This window comes from Paramisgurnus dabryanus, chromosome 7, assembly GCF_030506205.2.
Source record: "Paramisgurnus dabryanus chromosome 7, PD_genome_1.1, whole genome shotgun sequence".
NCBI classification, from domain to species: domain Eukaryota; kingdom Metazoa; phylum Chordata; class Actinopteri; order Cypriniformes; family Cobitidae; genus Paramisgurnus; species Paramisgurnus dabryanus.
Window position 1 is genome coordinate 5,363,127 of NC_133343.1, and position 15,442 is coordinate 5,378,568.

Sequence of the window (15,442 nt, forward strand, 5' to 3'; positions counted from 1 at the left end):
TCAAACAAAAATGTAGCACACACAAGTTTATGTTAAGATCAAACGTAATGTATAATACGTCACACTTGTTCGCCTGCAGGGTTTGTTTAGTGACTGACTGTCTGGAGTCAGATGACACGTGTCCGTTGCATATGTGACTGATAAGCCATGTGCCAACCAGACTAGGCTTGTTCGACTTCAAAATAACGCGAGAGCGAGTTGAAAAATCATTCGGTGCAGTCTGATTTCGAATTGCTCTCGCGGTACTGTGATGTCATCCTACTGTCTGTTCTTATGGCGCGCATGAAGTATTGCAAAAAGGCCACTTAGCGCCTGACAGATGTCCACACCTTACAAGATAAGCCATATAAAGTGCTACTTTGCTTGTACACTTTATAATCCATAAATACTGAAAGGGAAAACCATTTAAGTTGCTGTTTCAGGGGCATTATTTATAAAATGCTACGTAGAAACCGTGCTAAATGTCTTACGCTAATTTCTCAAAAGCGCGTGCGTGTGATTCATAGAACGAATGTACGCACAAAAAAAAAACCGCGCGTACGGCTCACTTCAGATCTCCGCCTTTAAACGAAGCCCTACATCTAAAAGCCTCTGATACCGTTAAAATCTCTTTCGAGCTGCAAGAATTGGTTTCATTTTCAAAACCTGCCGCACTCGGAGGAGAAATGTCTGCTCAGACAGACCCGACCCGGTTCTGACTAGAGGGGATAAATCTACGGACAAATCTCTGGCTAGATAGGCTACAGCTACGGCCTAAATCCTTTGACATGTTGGGATTAGAGAGGATTTTGGCCGTAGCTGTATCCCTTCTAGCATCATCCCTCAGACCCTGTCATGAAGCAAAGCACTTTACTTCTTTCTTCTTTTTATTGGCGGCATACCTAAACATAGGATTACCGCCACAGAGCACCTTTTTTTTATTACGTCGAAGACCATTTTTTATAAATATGCGCACGCACGCTTTATAAACGAGGCCCCTGGTGAATGTCATGTATACAGGCTGACGAGCTTTAATGTAGTGTTGTGTAATCATAGCTGCCCACATGATATAAGAGGCCTGCATGTTTTGTCACACATCCTTACTTTTTCTAGCCAACAGTATACAACTGCAGTGTTTCTCATAATCTGTATTAATGCATTTCCTAAAATCTGTAAAGTAGGACCAGGGGTTTCTTCAGACAAAAGACAAGCAATGTAGAGAGCATCATATGCACTACTTTGCATTCTGTGCATTTATTCCACTTTTTATTAATATAAAACATGCTTGTATCCAAACTTTAGATTAGCACTGCTATTATGGCCCTTAAACTAAACCGTAAATATAGGCTTTATGTACTACTTCCTCCAAAATTTTATTTGCATTGTGCAGGGGAAATGCATATGTAGCATGCAAGTATTTTAGGACACATGCTTATGCTTAATTTTTGGCACATGTGTGGAAACCTCTTCTCGTTTCTCTTAGCAACACAAATGTACACAACTTTAGTTGCAAACATAATACAACATGCAATCTACAAACGACTCACATTTTGGCAACACTCAATGCCTCTCCTTGTCTTACAAGGGTAATTCAATTTTATTCATAGCACTTTTCACAATTGGTTAATTGTTCAATTTCACTTATGCAAACTCAAAGGAAAAACACAGCAAAGTCTTGTTCTTGTTTTGCATTTTTATTTTTGCAGGTGATACCATTGCATGGAATGTGTCATTAAAAGTGAACTCCCATATTCAAGGTTTTATGTGAGAGACAAATAAAATCTTGAAAAACAGCAAAGACCTAACATTTTTATTTTTTGTAGGTGATACCATAAAACACCTTTGCACGGAATGTGACATTAAAAGTGAACAACATTAAGCTTGGATAGTTGTCTTGCTGGACTGGAGCAAGCACCTGCCAGGTGGTGACATCTTAATATTCCTCTCCTTCTTCATCCTCCTCTCCGACGCTGTCTGTGCCGACCTCTTCATAATCCTTCTCCAGAGCAGCCATGTCTTCTCTGGCCTCAGAGAATTCACCTTCCTCCATACCCTCACCCACATACCAGTGAACGAAAGCTCTCTTGGCGTACATCAGATCGAATTTGTGATCCAGACGGGCCCAAGCTTCGGCGATGGCTGTAGTGTTGCTCAGCATACACACGGCTCGCTGCACCTTAGCCAGATCTCCACCAGGAACCACAGTTGGGGGCTGGTAGTTGATGCCCACCTTGAAACCAGTTGGACACCAGTCCACAAACTGGATGGTGCGCTTGGTCTTGATGGTGGCGATGGCAGAGTTGACATCTTTGGGTACAACGTCACCACGGTAGAGCAGACAGCAAGCCATGTACTTGCCGTGACGTGGGTCACATTTCACCATCTGATTGGCTGGCTCGAAGCAAGCGTTGGTGATGTCGGCGACCGACAGCTGCTCGTGGTAGGCCTTCTCTGCGGAGATCACTGGGGCGTAGGTGGCCAGAGGGAAGTGGATACGTGGGTAAGGCACCAGGTTAGTTTGGAACTCTGTCAGATCAACATTCAGGGCTCCGTCGAAACGCAGAGATGCAGTGATGGAGGACACGATCTGTCCGATCAGCCTGTTGAGGTTTGTGTAGGTGGGGCGCTCGATGTCGAGGTTTCTACGACAGATATCATAGATGGCCTCGTTGTCCACCATGAAAGCGCAGTCGGAGTGCTCGAGGGTGGTGTGGGTGGTAAGGATGGAGTTGTAGGGCTCGACCACAGCTGTGGAGACTTGTGGAGCTGGATAAACGGCAAACTCGAGCTTTGACTTCTTCCCGTAGTCGACGGAGAGTCGTTCCATGAGCAGGGAGGTGAAGCCAGAGCCGGTACCACCACCAAAACTGTGGAAGATCAGGAAGCCCTGGAGTCCAGTGCACTGATCAGCCTAAAAAACAAAATGGGGAACATTTTACTAGGTAGAAATACCTTAAGTATCAACTAGAAACATCATATGCACATATAGAAGTATGGAATAAAATCATTGGTGCCTAACCAGTTTGCGTGTCCTGTCCAGCACCAGGTCAATGATCTCCTTGCCAATGGTGTAGTGGCCACGGGCGTAATTGTTGGCGGCATCTTCCTTACCAGTGATCAGCTGTTCAGGGTGGAACAGTTGGCGGTAGGTACCAGTGCGCACCTCATCTGCAAAAAACAATCATTTGGATTTAATTTTAAACCGCTTACAATTATATGCTGACAGGTGACATCCCATACACATTAGGTAACAAAGTAGTAATTAAACGGTTTAAAGCGAGAATAATTACCGATGACAGTGGGCTCCAGATCCACAAAGACGGCTCTTGGGACGTGTTTACCAGCTCCAGTCTCACTGAAGAAGGTGTTGAAAGAGTCATCTCCTCCTCCAATGGTTTTGTCACTTGGCATCTGACCATCTGGCTGGATACCGTGCTCCAGGCAATACAACTCCCAGCATGCATTGCCCATCTGGGCGCCGGCTTGGCCAACGTGCATGGAAATACACTCACGCTGTAATGAGAAAAAGAGAAGTTAACATTACAAATGACAAACATCAGCAATCTGTATAAACATCTGATGTAAAAAAGTCGGCAAAAAGAGGTTTACAATATTTTATAAAAAGGATGCAAAATGGGATGTCAACATCAAAAAGTGTCAGATTACCTAAATAAGATGCATAAATAATGAATAAATTGGGTACATAAACAGGCTAGATGGGAACTGAGCATAACCTTAGCAAAGGATGTTTATTCTTTACTCTGTTTTCAGATGGAAAATTGCGTGTGAATGGTGCTTTTGTTTGAATGCTGGGTGTCGGCATTATGGTTTTCCCTTTAACCATTCTTGACATTAGAAACAATGAACCTGATGGGTATCACAGTTACTAAACATTACGTCATTAAAAAAACCTTCTGAACTCAATGACATGGCCCGTTTCAATGGATCAATACGTCATTTACAGCTGCATCAGATGACCAGGCCTGCAGCTCTACGTGCACGAGCTTCAATGCTGACCGAGCTCAAATATACGCCCTGAAACACGTGGACACTGAATTACAGCAAAGATGTGGTTTGGGGTAACAAACACAGGGCAGGGCTCGTTTCACCCCCACCCATTTTTCTGTATAATTAGACATGGAAAAAAACGGGAGCCGGGGGGAACTTGATATCTGACCGCGCCTTAACTGCGCGAGCCATTATTCCCGGCTTTGGGCACGCGCTCTGATGCGCATCTAACAAAAGGCTTTTAAGCCTTCACAATTTATACGCGATTTGGTTCATAGATGTAGATCACGATATGTACATCCACAAACGGCTGTTAGATATAACCACATTATTTATATTTTGCGCGTTTTTACAAAAGTGCGTCACTCAGACTTCCAAGAGCGTCCACCGTTGTTCTTGCGCGCGCACGCGAGAGGGCGGTTAATTCGCGCGCGCCCATTGTTGTAAAAACGGCCGATATCAAGTATAACTAAACGTTAAAAATTTTATCAACGTTTCAAATCTATTTAATACCGAAATTATACTTTATTTAAAATAGGCTAATGTTCGAGAACACTCCGTTCGTGAGAATAACACATTATCTTGCTGTTTAAAATAAAACTGACACAGAAAATGAATAATCTTGGCATTTTTGTTGAAAAAATTATTTTTAAAACTCACCATTTTGTCAGATATTCCTTCACACCGACGTTAAGGGTTCGGAAATGGAAGGCAGTATAAGCGCGGAAGCGACCGGGCTGTGTTTATATAGACCCCGCGCGACCGGAAGAAGGGGGGTGGGATTATCGCCTCCTCATTGGCGGGAGCGACAGTTGGAGAGGGAAAGAGGAGGGAAAAATATGGGCGGGACTTAATTTGAACCAACCCCCATTCAGACTGAGAAGGCCTACTGTGGGAGGATGGAAAAAACTGAGGTAAAACGAGAAGTAATTTTTAAAAATAATTTTAAAAGAAGCACAAATATAGGAAAAGTACCACGCTCCCACTTAAAAAATACTGCAGTAGTATACTAAAATGTCAGTATACTGACATTAGTAAAAATTCCTAGATACAGTATTTGTGAACATGGCCCTAGACTAGTAAATATTAAAGTGTACGTTACTACTACTACTACAGTGTACTACTACATATACTTCGTTTTTTAGTTGATACTACAGAATAGTGTAGTATACATTAAAAAAGTTTGATAATACCTTATATAGGCTACTGGAGTATATTATGTTATTTATTTGAATAACTATCATAAACAGTGACAACTTATGTCTTTATAAGTTAAACATGTCCAACTATGTTACAATTTATGAGCTAGCAAGGATGTTAACATTTAGTATTAACTATAAGGCCCTGTAGGTTTGTGCACTGTGCAATGTCAACACTTGACCTAAATATGAAAGGATCACTATTAAAGTTTTAGTGGGCCAAATACAAACTTGCTTCACGGAGGTAAAACAGGTCATCTGTTTTTAAACAGTGTTGCTAATTAAACTGCTACAGCGTTACTGTAGCTTATTGTGTTTGCAGCACACAGGTAATGGGTTTGATTCCCATGGTAACACACAACTGGAGGAGAGTGTGTGTGTGCTGTGTAAAATATCAACATGTAAAACACAATGATGCTCCCTCACCCTTTATACGCACAAGATTTGCCGGTTGAATAAGTCCAAATGTTTAGAGATGGCCTCAATGGAGAATGTTTGGAATTTCAGGGCTGGTGGTGTTGTTAAGCAGAAGGACAGTGTGTTTAAATCTGCATACAAAGGAAAATATAAAACAAAAGAGAGAAAAGTTGATATGTGTTCATATGCCTTATGTGACAAAAAAGAGACCTTTAACAAAAAAGCCATTTTATGTAAGTTAGGTGAAAAGGAAGCTTGCTTTGCATTCAAATAGATGATCGTCTATGTAAATTAGACCATTGTTTGTGGAATTCACTGTTGTGTGTTTGCAGCACATTGAAAAAAGCCTCTCTAGCATATAATGTGCTACACTTTTTAAGGGTTCCCTTTACAAATTAAAGTCACCATGGAATTGAAATTAATAACTTTATTTTTTATAGAATATTGTACCGGTTTTTTATTACTTATCTCTGATTTCATTTTTTTTTATTCATGTGCCCTCGTAATCTTTAATGAAAAACATTAAGCTCCTCCGCTTCTCGAAACAATACGTTTTCAATGGTTGAAATCAAGTCCCTCCCTAAATTTTTTTTCTCATTTCTAAAGCAATTTCATTCGGATATACGTCATAATACAGAAGATGGTAACTCTAAAGGATTACTCCACTTTCTTAAAAAAAAATCCAGATAATTTACTCATAATTTAGTCTTTCTTTGTTCAGTCGAGAATTTGTTTATTTTTTTTGTGGAAAACATTTCCACAAAACATTTTCTCAATTTAATAGACTTTATTCGACCTCAACAGTTTAAAGTTTAAATGCAGTTTAAAATTGCCATTTCAACGCAGCTTCTAAGGGCTCTAAACGATCGCAAACAAGGCATAGGGGTCTTATCTAGCAAAACAAATCGTCATTTTCAGCAAGAAAAAAATGCACTTTTAAACCAAAGCTTCTTGTCTTGCACTAGCCGTGTGACGCACCAGCGCAACCTCACGTAATGCGTAATCACGTCAAAAGGTCGTGCTGTACACTGAAAAAAATTATTCATCCAATTTACTCAATTTTATTAAGGTAAGTGGTTGCAATCAATTTATTTAAGCTACATTTAAACAAAAACTAATTTGAAAGGCAAAACAAGAAACTTTTGTTTAAATTTAGCTTAAATAAATTGATTGCAACCACTTACCTTAAAAAATTTGAGTAAATTGAATGAATAATTTTTTTCAGTGAATGCAAAACTACTGCCCCAGTGTTTACAAGTGTGGAGAAAGAGGACCATTCTGACGTTGTTGTATGTGGAATGATATTAATTAATGTCTTTGTGTCAGTTTATTGTTTAAAAGGGTCTGCAAGTGTGCATCTCACATATGTAACGCGTCACACGGCTGGTGCAAGATGAGAAGTTGTGGTTTAAAAGTGCATATTTTTTATTTTTCATGCCAAAAATGTTTTTTCTTTCTTGCGTTTTCTAGATGAGACTTTTATGCCAAATTTGGAATTGTTTAAAAGACCTTTGAAGCTGCGTTGAAACTGCAATTTTCAAACTGCATTAAAACTGTAAACTGTTGGGGTCCAATAAAGTATTAAATTGAGAAAAATTGTTACAGATGACTAATTCATTATTGGGCACTTTTAAGCAGATGGGCGATTCTCACGAAATCCAGATTTAGAAGGTGTCCAGCATCAGAATTTTTAAAAAAGCCCTTGAAGCCAATTTTTTGCACATCCATTATTTTTAGAGGATTTAAAAAATATTTCCTATAGAATTATTTACATTTTTTAGATTATCATTATCAAAAATTATCATTAGCGCTACACGATATTACATTAAATATATGCATTTACAAACTCATGTTTCAGTAATGAGAACTAAAAAGTTGTCTAGGTACCATGACAAACAAAATTTCAACTTTTATCTGGAGAGAAAAAATAAGAACTGCTTACCTGGTAGCCATCTTGAGTGTCACAGTCAATTATGTCCCTTCCAACATTTTTTTTTCTAAATGTTAGTTCCTTAAACAATGATTGAAAATTGTTGCGGAGAATGAGAAAATTGGTATACATTTATATTCCCTATTACTATTGTCTCTATGATCACCAAATACCACATGTTTCTTTACTGTAAATGTTTATAGTATAACATGCACTGAAAGCTTTTTTTTTAAGATTTTTTAAATTATAAATATTTCCATGTCAAGAACCAAAATCCAGTCATGGACACATTGCGGTAATGAAAAATTTCCCCTTAAATGTGAAAAAATAACAAAATTGGTTTGTATGATGTCATTTGAAATCATGTGCAAAATAGTATGAAGAGATGTTTGTAAATGTATGCTTCTTATTTTGATATTTACTTTTTTTATCAAAATGTTTCATGACACCTCATAAGTCTAATTTCGTGAGAATGACCCATAGTCCATAGATACGTTTTTATTTCTGAACTTTAAGTCTGTTTAACGCAAACATGCTGAAAAAGACTTGCCTGACTCATCCTGTCTAAAGTCATGCAAATTTTGATAAAATGTAAAACAGTTGTTAATTGTTTGCTTGGTGCTGTTTCAAATGTATAAACCTTAATTTGCATTCACTTAGTGTTCAAGAAGTGGGAAGCATAGACTTTAAACGAGCAGTCTCTTGGTGGCTCAGCAATGGCCACAATTTATTTAAATCTTTAAACTAAAATACCCAAACTAAGAAACAAAAGCTTTCAGCACTGTAGTGGTTAGCACTGTAATAATGTTATTTGCTGGTGCAGAGTATTTTATATATATATAGAATATATTTAGTAAAAATCAAAACAATCAAATAAAAAACAATTAAATGAGCATAGGGAACATAAAACAATATTTTATTCATCTGAAAATACTGTTTGTGAAACTTATGATCCACGAGCTTTCCTGAAATATCAAAAATTCCTTTAATATTCCTCCCCTTCCTCTTCTCCCTCCTCTCCGACGCTGTCTGTGGCCACCTCTTCATAATCCTTCTCCAGAGCAGCCATGTCTTCTCTGGCCTCAGAGAATTCACCTTCCTCCATACCCTCACCCACATACCAGTGAACGAAAGCTCTCTTGGCGTACATCAGATCGAATTTGTGATCCAGACGGGCCCAAGCTTCAGCGATGGCCGTAGTGTTGCTCAGCATACACACGGCTCGCTGCACCTTAGCCAGATCTCCACCAGGAACCACAGTTGGGGGCTGGTAGTTGATGCCCACCTTGAAACCAGTGGGACACCAGTCCACAAACTGGATGGTGCGCTTGGTCTTGATGGTGGCGATGGCCGAATTGACATCTTTGGGTACGACATCACCACGGTAGAGCAGACAGCAAGCCATGTACTTGCCGTGACGTGGGTCGCATTTCACCATCTGATTGGCTGGCTCGAAGCAAGCGTTTGTGATCTCTGCGACCGACAGCTGCTCGTGGTAGGCCTTCTCTGCGGAGATCACTGGGGCGTAGGTGGCCAGAGGGAAGTGGATACGTGGGTAAGGCACCAGGTTAGTTTGGAACTCCGTCAGATCAACATTCAGGGCTCCGTCGAAACGCAGAGATGCAGTGATGGAGGACACGATCTGCCCGATCAGCCTGTTGAGGTTTGTGTAGGTGGGGCGCTCGATGTCGAGGTTTCTACGACAGATATCATAGATGGCCTCGTTGTCCACCATGAACGCACAGTCGGAGTGCTCAAGGGTGGTGTGGGTGGTAAGGATGGAGTTGTAGGGCTCCACCACAGCTGTGGAGACTTGTGGAGCTGGATAAATGGCAAATTCCAGTTTTGACTTCTTCCCGTAGTCGACAGAGAGTCGTTCCATAAGCAGGGAGGTGAAGCCAGAGCCGGTACCACCACCAAAACTGTGGAAGATCAGGAAGCCCTGGAGTCCAGTGCACTGATCAGCCTGCATAATAAAGTTATGAGTTTGTGATATCCCTACTCAAGAAGCATTTTTTTGTCTGAATATCATGCTTTCTACTTATCTCTCACCAGTTTGCGTGTCCGGTCCAGCACCAGGTCAATAATCTCCTTGCCAATGGTGTAGTGGCCACGGGCGTAATTGTTGGCGGCATCTTCCTTACCAGTGATCAGCTGTTCAGGGTGGAACAGTTGGCGGTAGGTACCTGTGCGCACCTCATCTGCAAAAAAATAATTTGTATTTCATAAACCCTAAAAATAACTTTTTACTATGCATGGTTGAAACTGAATTTCAGTCAAGTACAGAATTAAAATTGAGTCATATAAACTGTTATTAAATGAGTGTCTATACCAATAACCGTTGGCTCCAAGTCAACAAAGACAGCTCTTGGCACATGTTTTCCAGCTCCAGTCTCACTGAAGAAGGTATTAAAGGAGTCGTCTCCCCCTCCGATGGTTTTGTCACTTGGCATCTGACCATCTGGTTGGATCCCGTGCTCAAGGCAATACAACTCCCAGCATGCATTGCCCATTTGCACACCAGCCTGGCCAACATGAACTGAGATGCACTCACGCTGAGAGGTAAAAATTAAAGCATGTTTAAAAACTTTTCTTCTTAAATGTAGCGCCTCTATTCAAATAACAAAAACATCAAATACATTTAAAAATAAGTTTTCATAGTTATACCGACAGTCAAAAACAACATGTTTTACAAGCAAAATGCGTCATGAAGACTACAGTAAGAATCAAGAATAAGAAGCAATAAAGTCAAGCAAAATCATTCACTGTTACAATTGAATGATTATTAATAAATTATTAAACCTTAAAAATCCTACCATTGTAAAACTTTCCTTTAGCCGACGTCAGGAGATCGGTTGAGAAATCTTGTGTACGGTCTCTGTTAGGATACTATCGCTTTATAAAGAGCAAACTGATGCCATGGTAACGTGGTTTGTTGTTGGCAACAAAGGGGTTAAGTCAAATTATGTGAACAGCTGCCGTTCCGATTTTGAGGTAAACCAATCATAGATGAGCGCGCTGAGAAAACAGGCTCAGTCACATCCCAATGCTTCCAGTTTCAGGCAACGCACACATGGTAACGGCAACACTAAACCATCCATAGAGATTAATATTTAACCATGCACTGGTGGATCATAGCTGTGAAGAATATTGTGTAGCTTCTGATGCAAACTCAATGTTTAGGAAGCAGTGTACAATTCCCATGACAGATGATGAAATGCATAATAAAATCAATGGACATAGGTTATTTTTAAACCAGCATTGGGTCAAAAATATATACAAACATAACCCTTTGGGTTGTACTTTAAACTATGCTGGGTTGTTTAAAACCACACTGTAAAAATCTTTGCTACCTTACATTTTTTTGTTAAATCAACTTTGTTTTAAAAGTTCATCTCTAGTCAAGATAAATAATAGTAAATTGAAATTACTTGTAAATCTGAGTTGATTCAACAAAATTAAGGCAGCAAATAATTTTTTTTAAAGTGCATTGTTGGGTCAAATATAAAGATTTTCTGGGTTAATTTAAAGGTTTGTCCCTTTTGCCCCAATGCGTGGAAAAATATTTTTTTTTACTTTTGTAAGCTGATTTGGATAAAAGTGTCTGCTAAATGCCTAAATGTCAATGTCATATTAAAATATTCAATAAAAAATGACTCTTTATTGCAGATTTGCCAAATCTGAACATAGTTTGTTGAGATGTTTAAAACATTGTGGAATTTTTGGTCTTTGTCTTAGGAAAATATCTGAAATGCAGGAGATTTAAAGGGATAGTTCACCCAAAAAATGAAAATTCAGTCATCATTTACTCACCCTTAAGTTGTTTCAAACCTGTATACATTTCTTTGTTCTGCTGAACACAAAAGAAGATGATTTGAAGAATGTTTGTAACCCAGCAGATCTGGGGCACCATTGACTTTAAAGGAAAACACCACAGTTTTTCAATATTTTACTATGTTTTTACCTCAACTTAGATGAATTAATACATACCTATCTTTTTTCAACGCGTGCCCTTTAATCTTTGTACAGCACTTGTTGAATGTGTTAGCGTTTAGCCTAGCCCCATTCATTCCTATGGCTCCAAACAAAAGTTTTATTTTGTGCCGACATACTTACTCGTGTAACTACTCATGTAACAGGCTTTAAATAAGGAAAACATGAGTGTTTGGTGGCTTCTAAATTCATCCCTGTTTGGAGCCATAGGAATGAATGGGACTAGGCTAAATGCTAACACATTCACGAGGCACAGTACAAAGTTTAAAAGTGCACCCAATTAAAAAAAGATTTGGATTCGTCTAAGTTAAGGGAAGAACACAGTAAAATATTGAAAAACGGTGGTGTTTCCCTTTAAACGTAGGAAACAAAAAATACCATGGAAGTGAATGGTGCCCCATTTGGTTATTAAAATTTTTCAAAATGTCTTCATTTGTATTCAGCAAAAAAATTTTATACAGGTTTTGAAACAACTTGAGGGTGAGTAAATGATGACAGATTTTTCATATTCAGTGAACTATCCCTTTAAACTAAATCTTATGGGAAGTTGTGCATATTTTACGAGGTGGCTAATTCATATTAATTCATATGACCACATTTGTACGTTTTTGTATGACTTGCTTTCACCACTATGAATTGGAGTTAGGGTTTCGTTGATGTTGTTTTTTCTAATAATCATACATTTCTGTATGATTAACTTCGTACGAATTAGCCAGCTCGTAAAATTCGTTCAAATTCTCTTGAGATCCGGCTCAAAGTTTCCATTTGCTTTCCATTTAATGTCATTACCTTTTAGAAGAAACCATTGAGATTAAAGAGATGTCATCTGATCTTTTTTCTAATGTAATCATGATCTAGATCACCTCCCAGAACACCTTAGCAACCGATTAGCATGCGGCAAGCATCAATTACATTTTCCGTCTTTGCAGATTTTCTATTCTTTTAACTCTCTATGTTCTCTTTTAGTACAGAATTCATTTCGGGTACCTATAACCGCATCTTATAATCCTATTTCTATCTGTCCTAATACATACTTTAAGCTTGGCAAACTGGACCTGAAGCACAAGCTATGCATTTGTGTACCCTTATTAAGCCTGTAAACTATACTATTGTTAACAGGTGGCCATGGAGCCCAAACATTTCTCAACTGAGGACAAAATGTTCCCATGACAATAAATGCACATAGCATGTAATTATTTTAGAGGGTTGTTAAACCTTATAGGTGACTCCAACTCTTTTATGTTTGGCATCTAATAGGTAGACAAGAATAGTCTATTCATAGCAGTTAATGTTTTGCTGTTTCTTAGCAGTCATAATTGATATTACAGAAGACATATTAAGAAACAAATAAGCTTAAGCTTTATGAACTAATTTGTGACTTTATTAAACAGTACATTGATGAACAAGAGGACGCTAGCTTCTCAATGGCTGCCAGAGAGGGTGTTACAGCAGCATGTTAAAACATGGCATCCCAAGACATTATTTTCCGTGTCTAAAAATGCTTACATGTCATTTCTGTGGTGCATCTTATAACTTTACATAGTGTCCAATGGCATGTTTTAAAATAAACTATGGGGCGGTTTCCCGGACAGGGCTTACCCTAGTCCCAGACTAAAATGCATGAGCTGCCTTACTGTAAAAACACCTTGCATTGACATATCTTTAAATATCAGTTGTTTGTCTCACACCTGTATTGTTTGCTTATTTCCTAATATTATGAAGGCCTAGTCCTGGATTAATCTAAACCCTTTCCGGGAAACTGCCCCAAAGATTTATAATCTGTCAATCATATTTAAGGGGTTGACTATTAGAAATATTGCTTTATATTTGTGACCCTGGACCACAAAAATCAGTGTCATAAGTTCCACGGGTATATTAGTAGCAATAGCCAACATTGTATGGGTAAAATTATAATTTTTGTATGCCAAATATTTAGTAAAGATCATATACCATGAAGATATTTTGAGGACTTAATTCAGACAATTTTAAAGGAGATTTTCTTAATAGTTTTTCAAATATCTCGGCCAAATATTGTCCTATCCTAACAAACTGTACACTGTAAAAAAAAATCCGTAGAAATTGCAGCTGGGTTGCCGGTAATTTACCGTAGATTTAAATTTATGTTATTTACTGGAAACGTTTTGTTCAAAGTTAAATGAACATTTAACATTTACAAGTCTTTGTCTTTACAGAGTAAAACTAAAAAAACAGCATCAAGCAAAACATTCTGGGAAACAAAATCTGAAGCAAAAAACAGAAAAAGGTTTATGATAATTTCTGGTTCCCAGAATGCTTTGCATGAGGCTGTTATTGTATAGTTTTATTCTGTAAAGATAAAGACTTGTTAATATTTAAAATTTATTTAACTTTGAACAAACTCTTGCCAGAAAATAACATAAATGTAAATCTACGGCAAATTACCGGCAACCCAGCTGCAATACCATTGTAATTTCTACGGATTTTTTTTACAGTGTACGTCAATGGAAAGTCGATTTATTATATTTATTTAAAAAAAATTTACCCTCAGGGTTTTGTGGTCCAGGGTCACATTTATTAACCACACGAGCCCAAGTTGCATTGAACTACGACATGAATCGACACTATAACAAAGACTTCCTTGAGGTAAACAATCTGTAATCTTTGTAAAATGTAAAGTATGTCTGCAATTTGCTGTTCAAAGAAAAACATCCCCTCACACCTTCTCATACAGATCTGAGCCTTATCATTCAAAAAGGTCATTCAAGAACATTGATGTTAAAAAGAACAGTGAATAAATGTTCCCCGCATCCGTCATTTTTTTAAAGGCCCTACAAGCATTTCAATATTCAAACCGGATTCAAATACAGAGCTTTGAGATGAATGAAATATGAAAATCACAGCCCTAATATGTAAACAGCTCAGAGGCAGTGAATGATATAAACCCTGGAAGTACAGACTGACAATTTCAGACTTTATAATAAACAAACAGCAGCAAAATATTTGTAAAAAAAAAAAAATCACCTCTAAGTGGGATTCAACACTCTTTTGGCAAAGCATCTTTTCAGCATATCAGTATATTTGTCAGAAATTTTTTTTAGGGCTCAGTGTTTCATAATACATTTTCCAGATCAAAATAATTTAAATATGTGAATTGTAATGCAAATACATTTTGAACAGTTCTGTAAATGGACAGCAGAAGATGGACTTATCTCCAGTTTAACAATAAAGCATTTACTCACCACTCCATAAAGATCTACGAAATACTCAAGACAAATGAAAAACAATGTTTATAAGCTCTTCAGTTTTACAGTACGTCACTAAAGGGTTGTCAAGTGAATCGCTTTGTATATAGTGGTTTGTCCCAAAGTATACATTTAGTTTTCTAACCTTTGGTGTCTTATACCCGCAGACATCAATATTTAAACAAATACAGAATATAAATATGAAATGATTGATCATAATGTCAAAGAGAGACCTTTACATGTCATGCAATGTTAGACACATTACTTCGAAAAATGGATTAAAATAAATAACCAAAAGTCAGTTGATGACACCACTGACCCAAACAAAGCATAAGAACAAAGTTAGTGTGAAATAATGTGTTGCTCCAATGCCCTTAATAATTCACTTTAATGTCAATAAACGGGACCACAGTATATAGAATAGATTGAAAGCCCTTATTTTTGAAAAACCACGAGAAAATAAAGCGTGGAGATGATAGCGTTCGATTCTGAGGAGAGTCCGACGGTCGTTCCGCTTACAGTTTCTGGGTGAAGTTTTCAGGGAAGACGCCTTTAGCTAGCAGGTTTTTGTTTTGAAGCCAGTGTGACTCTTTTACGCCCATTAACCAGCCATCATCCTGTACTCACAAACAGAACAGAGATAAGGTCATTCAGGTTGGTCTCTCTGTATATTTGTGTATTTATCGTATATTTGA

General features: G+C 38.1%; 3 protein-coding genes across 6 annotated transcripts in view; all 3 read right to left on the minus strand.

The window, feature by feature from the left end:
• Positions 1-1,654: 1,654 nt before the first annotated feature.
• On the minus strand, positions 1,655-4,775 carry LOC135783155 (tubulin alpha chain). The gene is made up of 4 exons (XM_065293760.1): positions 4,648-4,775; positions 3,270-3,492; positions 2,999-3,147; positions 1,655-2,890 (listed from the first exon to the last, which is right to left on the minus strand). The coding sequence occupies exons 1-4, from the start codon at positions 4,648-4,650 to the stop codon at positions 1,913-1,915; spliced, it is 1,353 nt and encodes a 450-aa protein (XP_065149832.1). The 5' UTR covers positions 4,651-4,775; the 3' UTR covers positions 1,655-1,912.
• Positions 4,776-8,427: 3,652 nt separating this feature from the next.
• On the minus strand, positions 8,428-10,449 carry LOC135741626 (tubulin alpha-1A chain-like). The gene is made up of 4 exons (XM_065260340.2): positions 10,350-10,449; positions 9,866-10,088; positions 9,586-9,734; positions 8,428-9,499 (listed from the first exon to the last, which is right to left on the minus strand). Exons 1-4 carry the CDS (start codon positions 10,350-10,352, stop codon positions 8,519-8,521), a joined length of 1,356 nt encoding a protein of 451 aa, XP_065116412.1. The 5' UTR covers positions 10,353-10,449; the 3' UTR covers positions 8,428-8,518.
• Positions 10,450-13,215: 2,766 nt separating this feature from the next.
• bin1b (bridging integrator 1b) overlaps positions 13,216-15,442 on the minus strand; it is a 34,264-nt gene continuing 32,037 nt past the window's right edge. For all 4 annotated transcript variants that reach the window (XM_065293758.1, XM_065293756.1, XM_065293757.1 and 1 more), the window contains one exon: positions 13,216-15,364. In XM_065293758.1, coding sequence (XP_065149830.1) covers positions 15,263-15,364 — 102 coding nt within the window. In that variant the 3' untranslated portion in view covers positions 13,216-15,262. The remainder of the gene's footprint in view (positions 15,365-15,442) is intronic.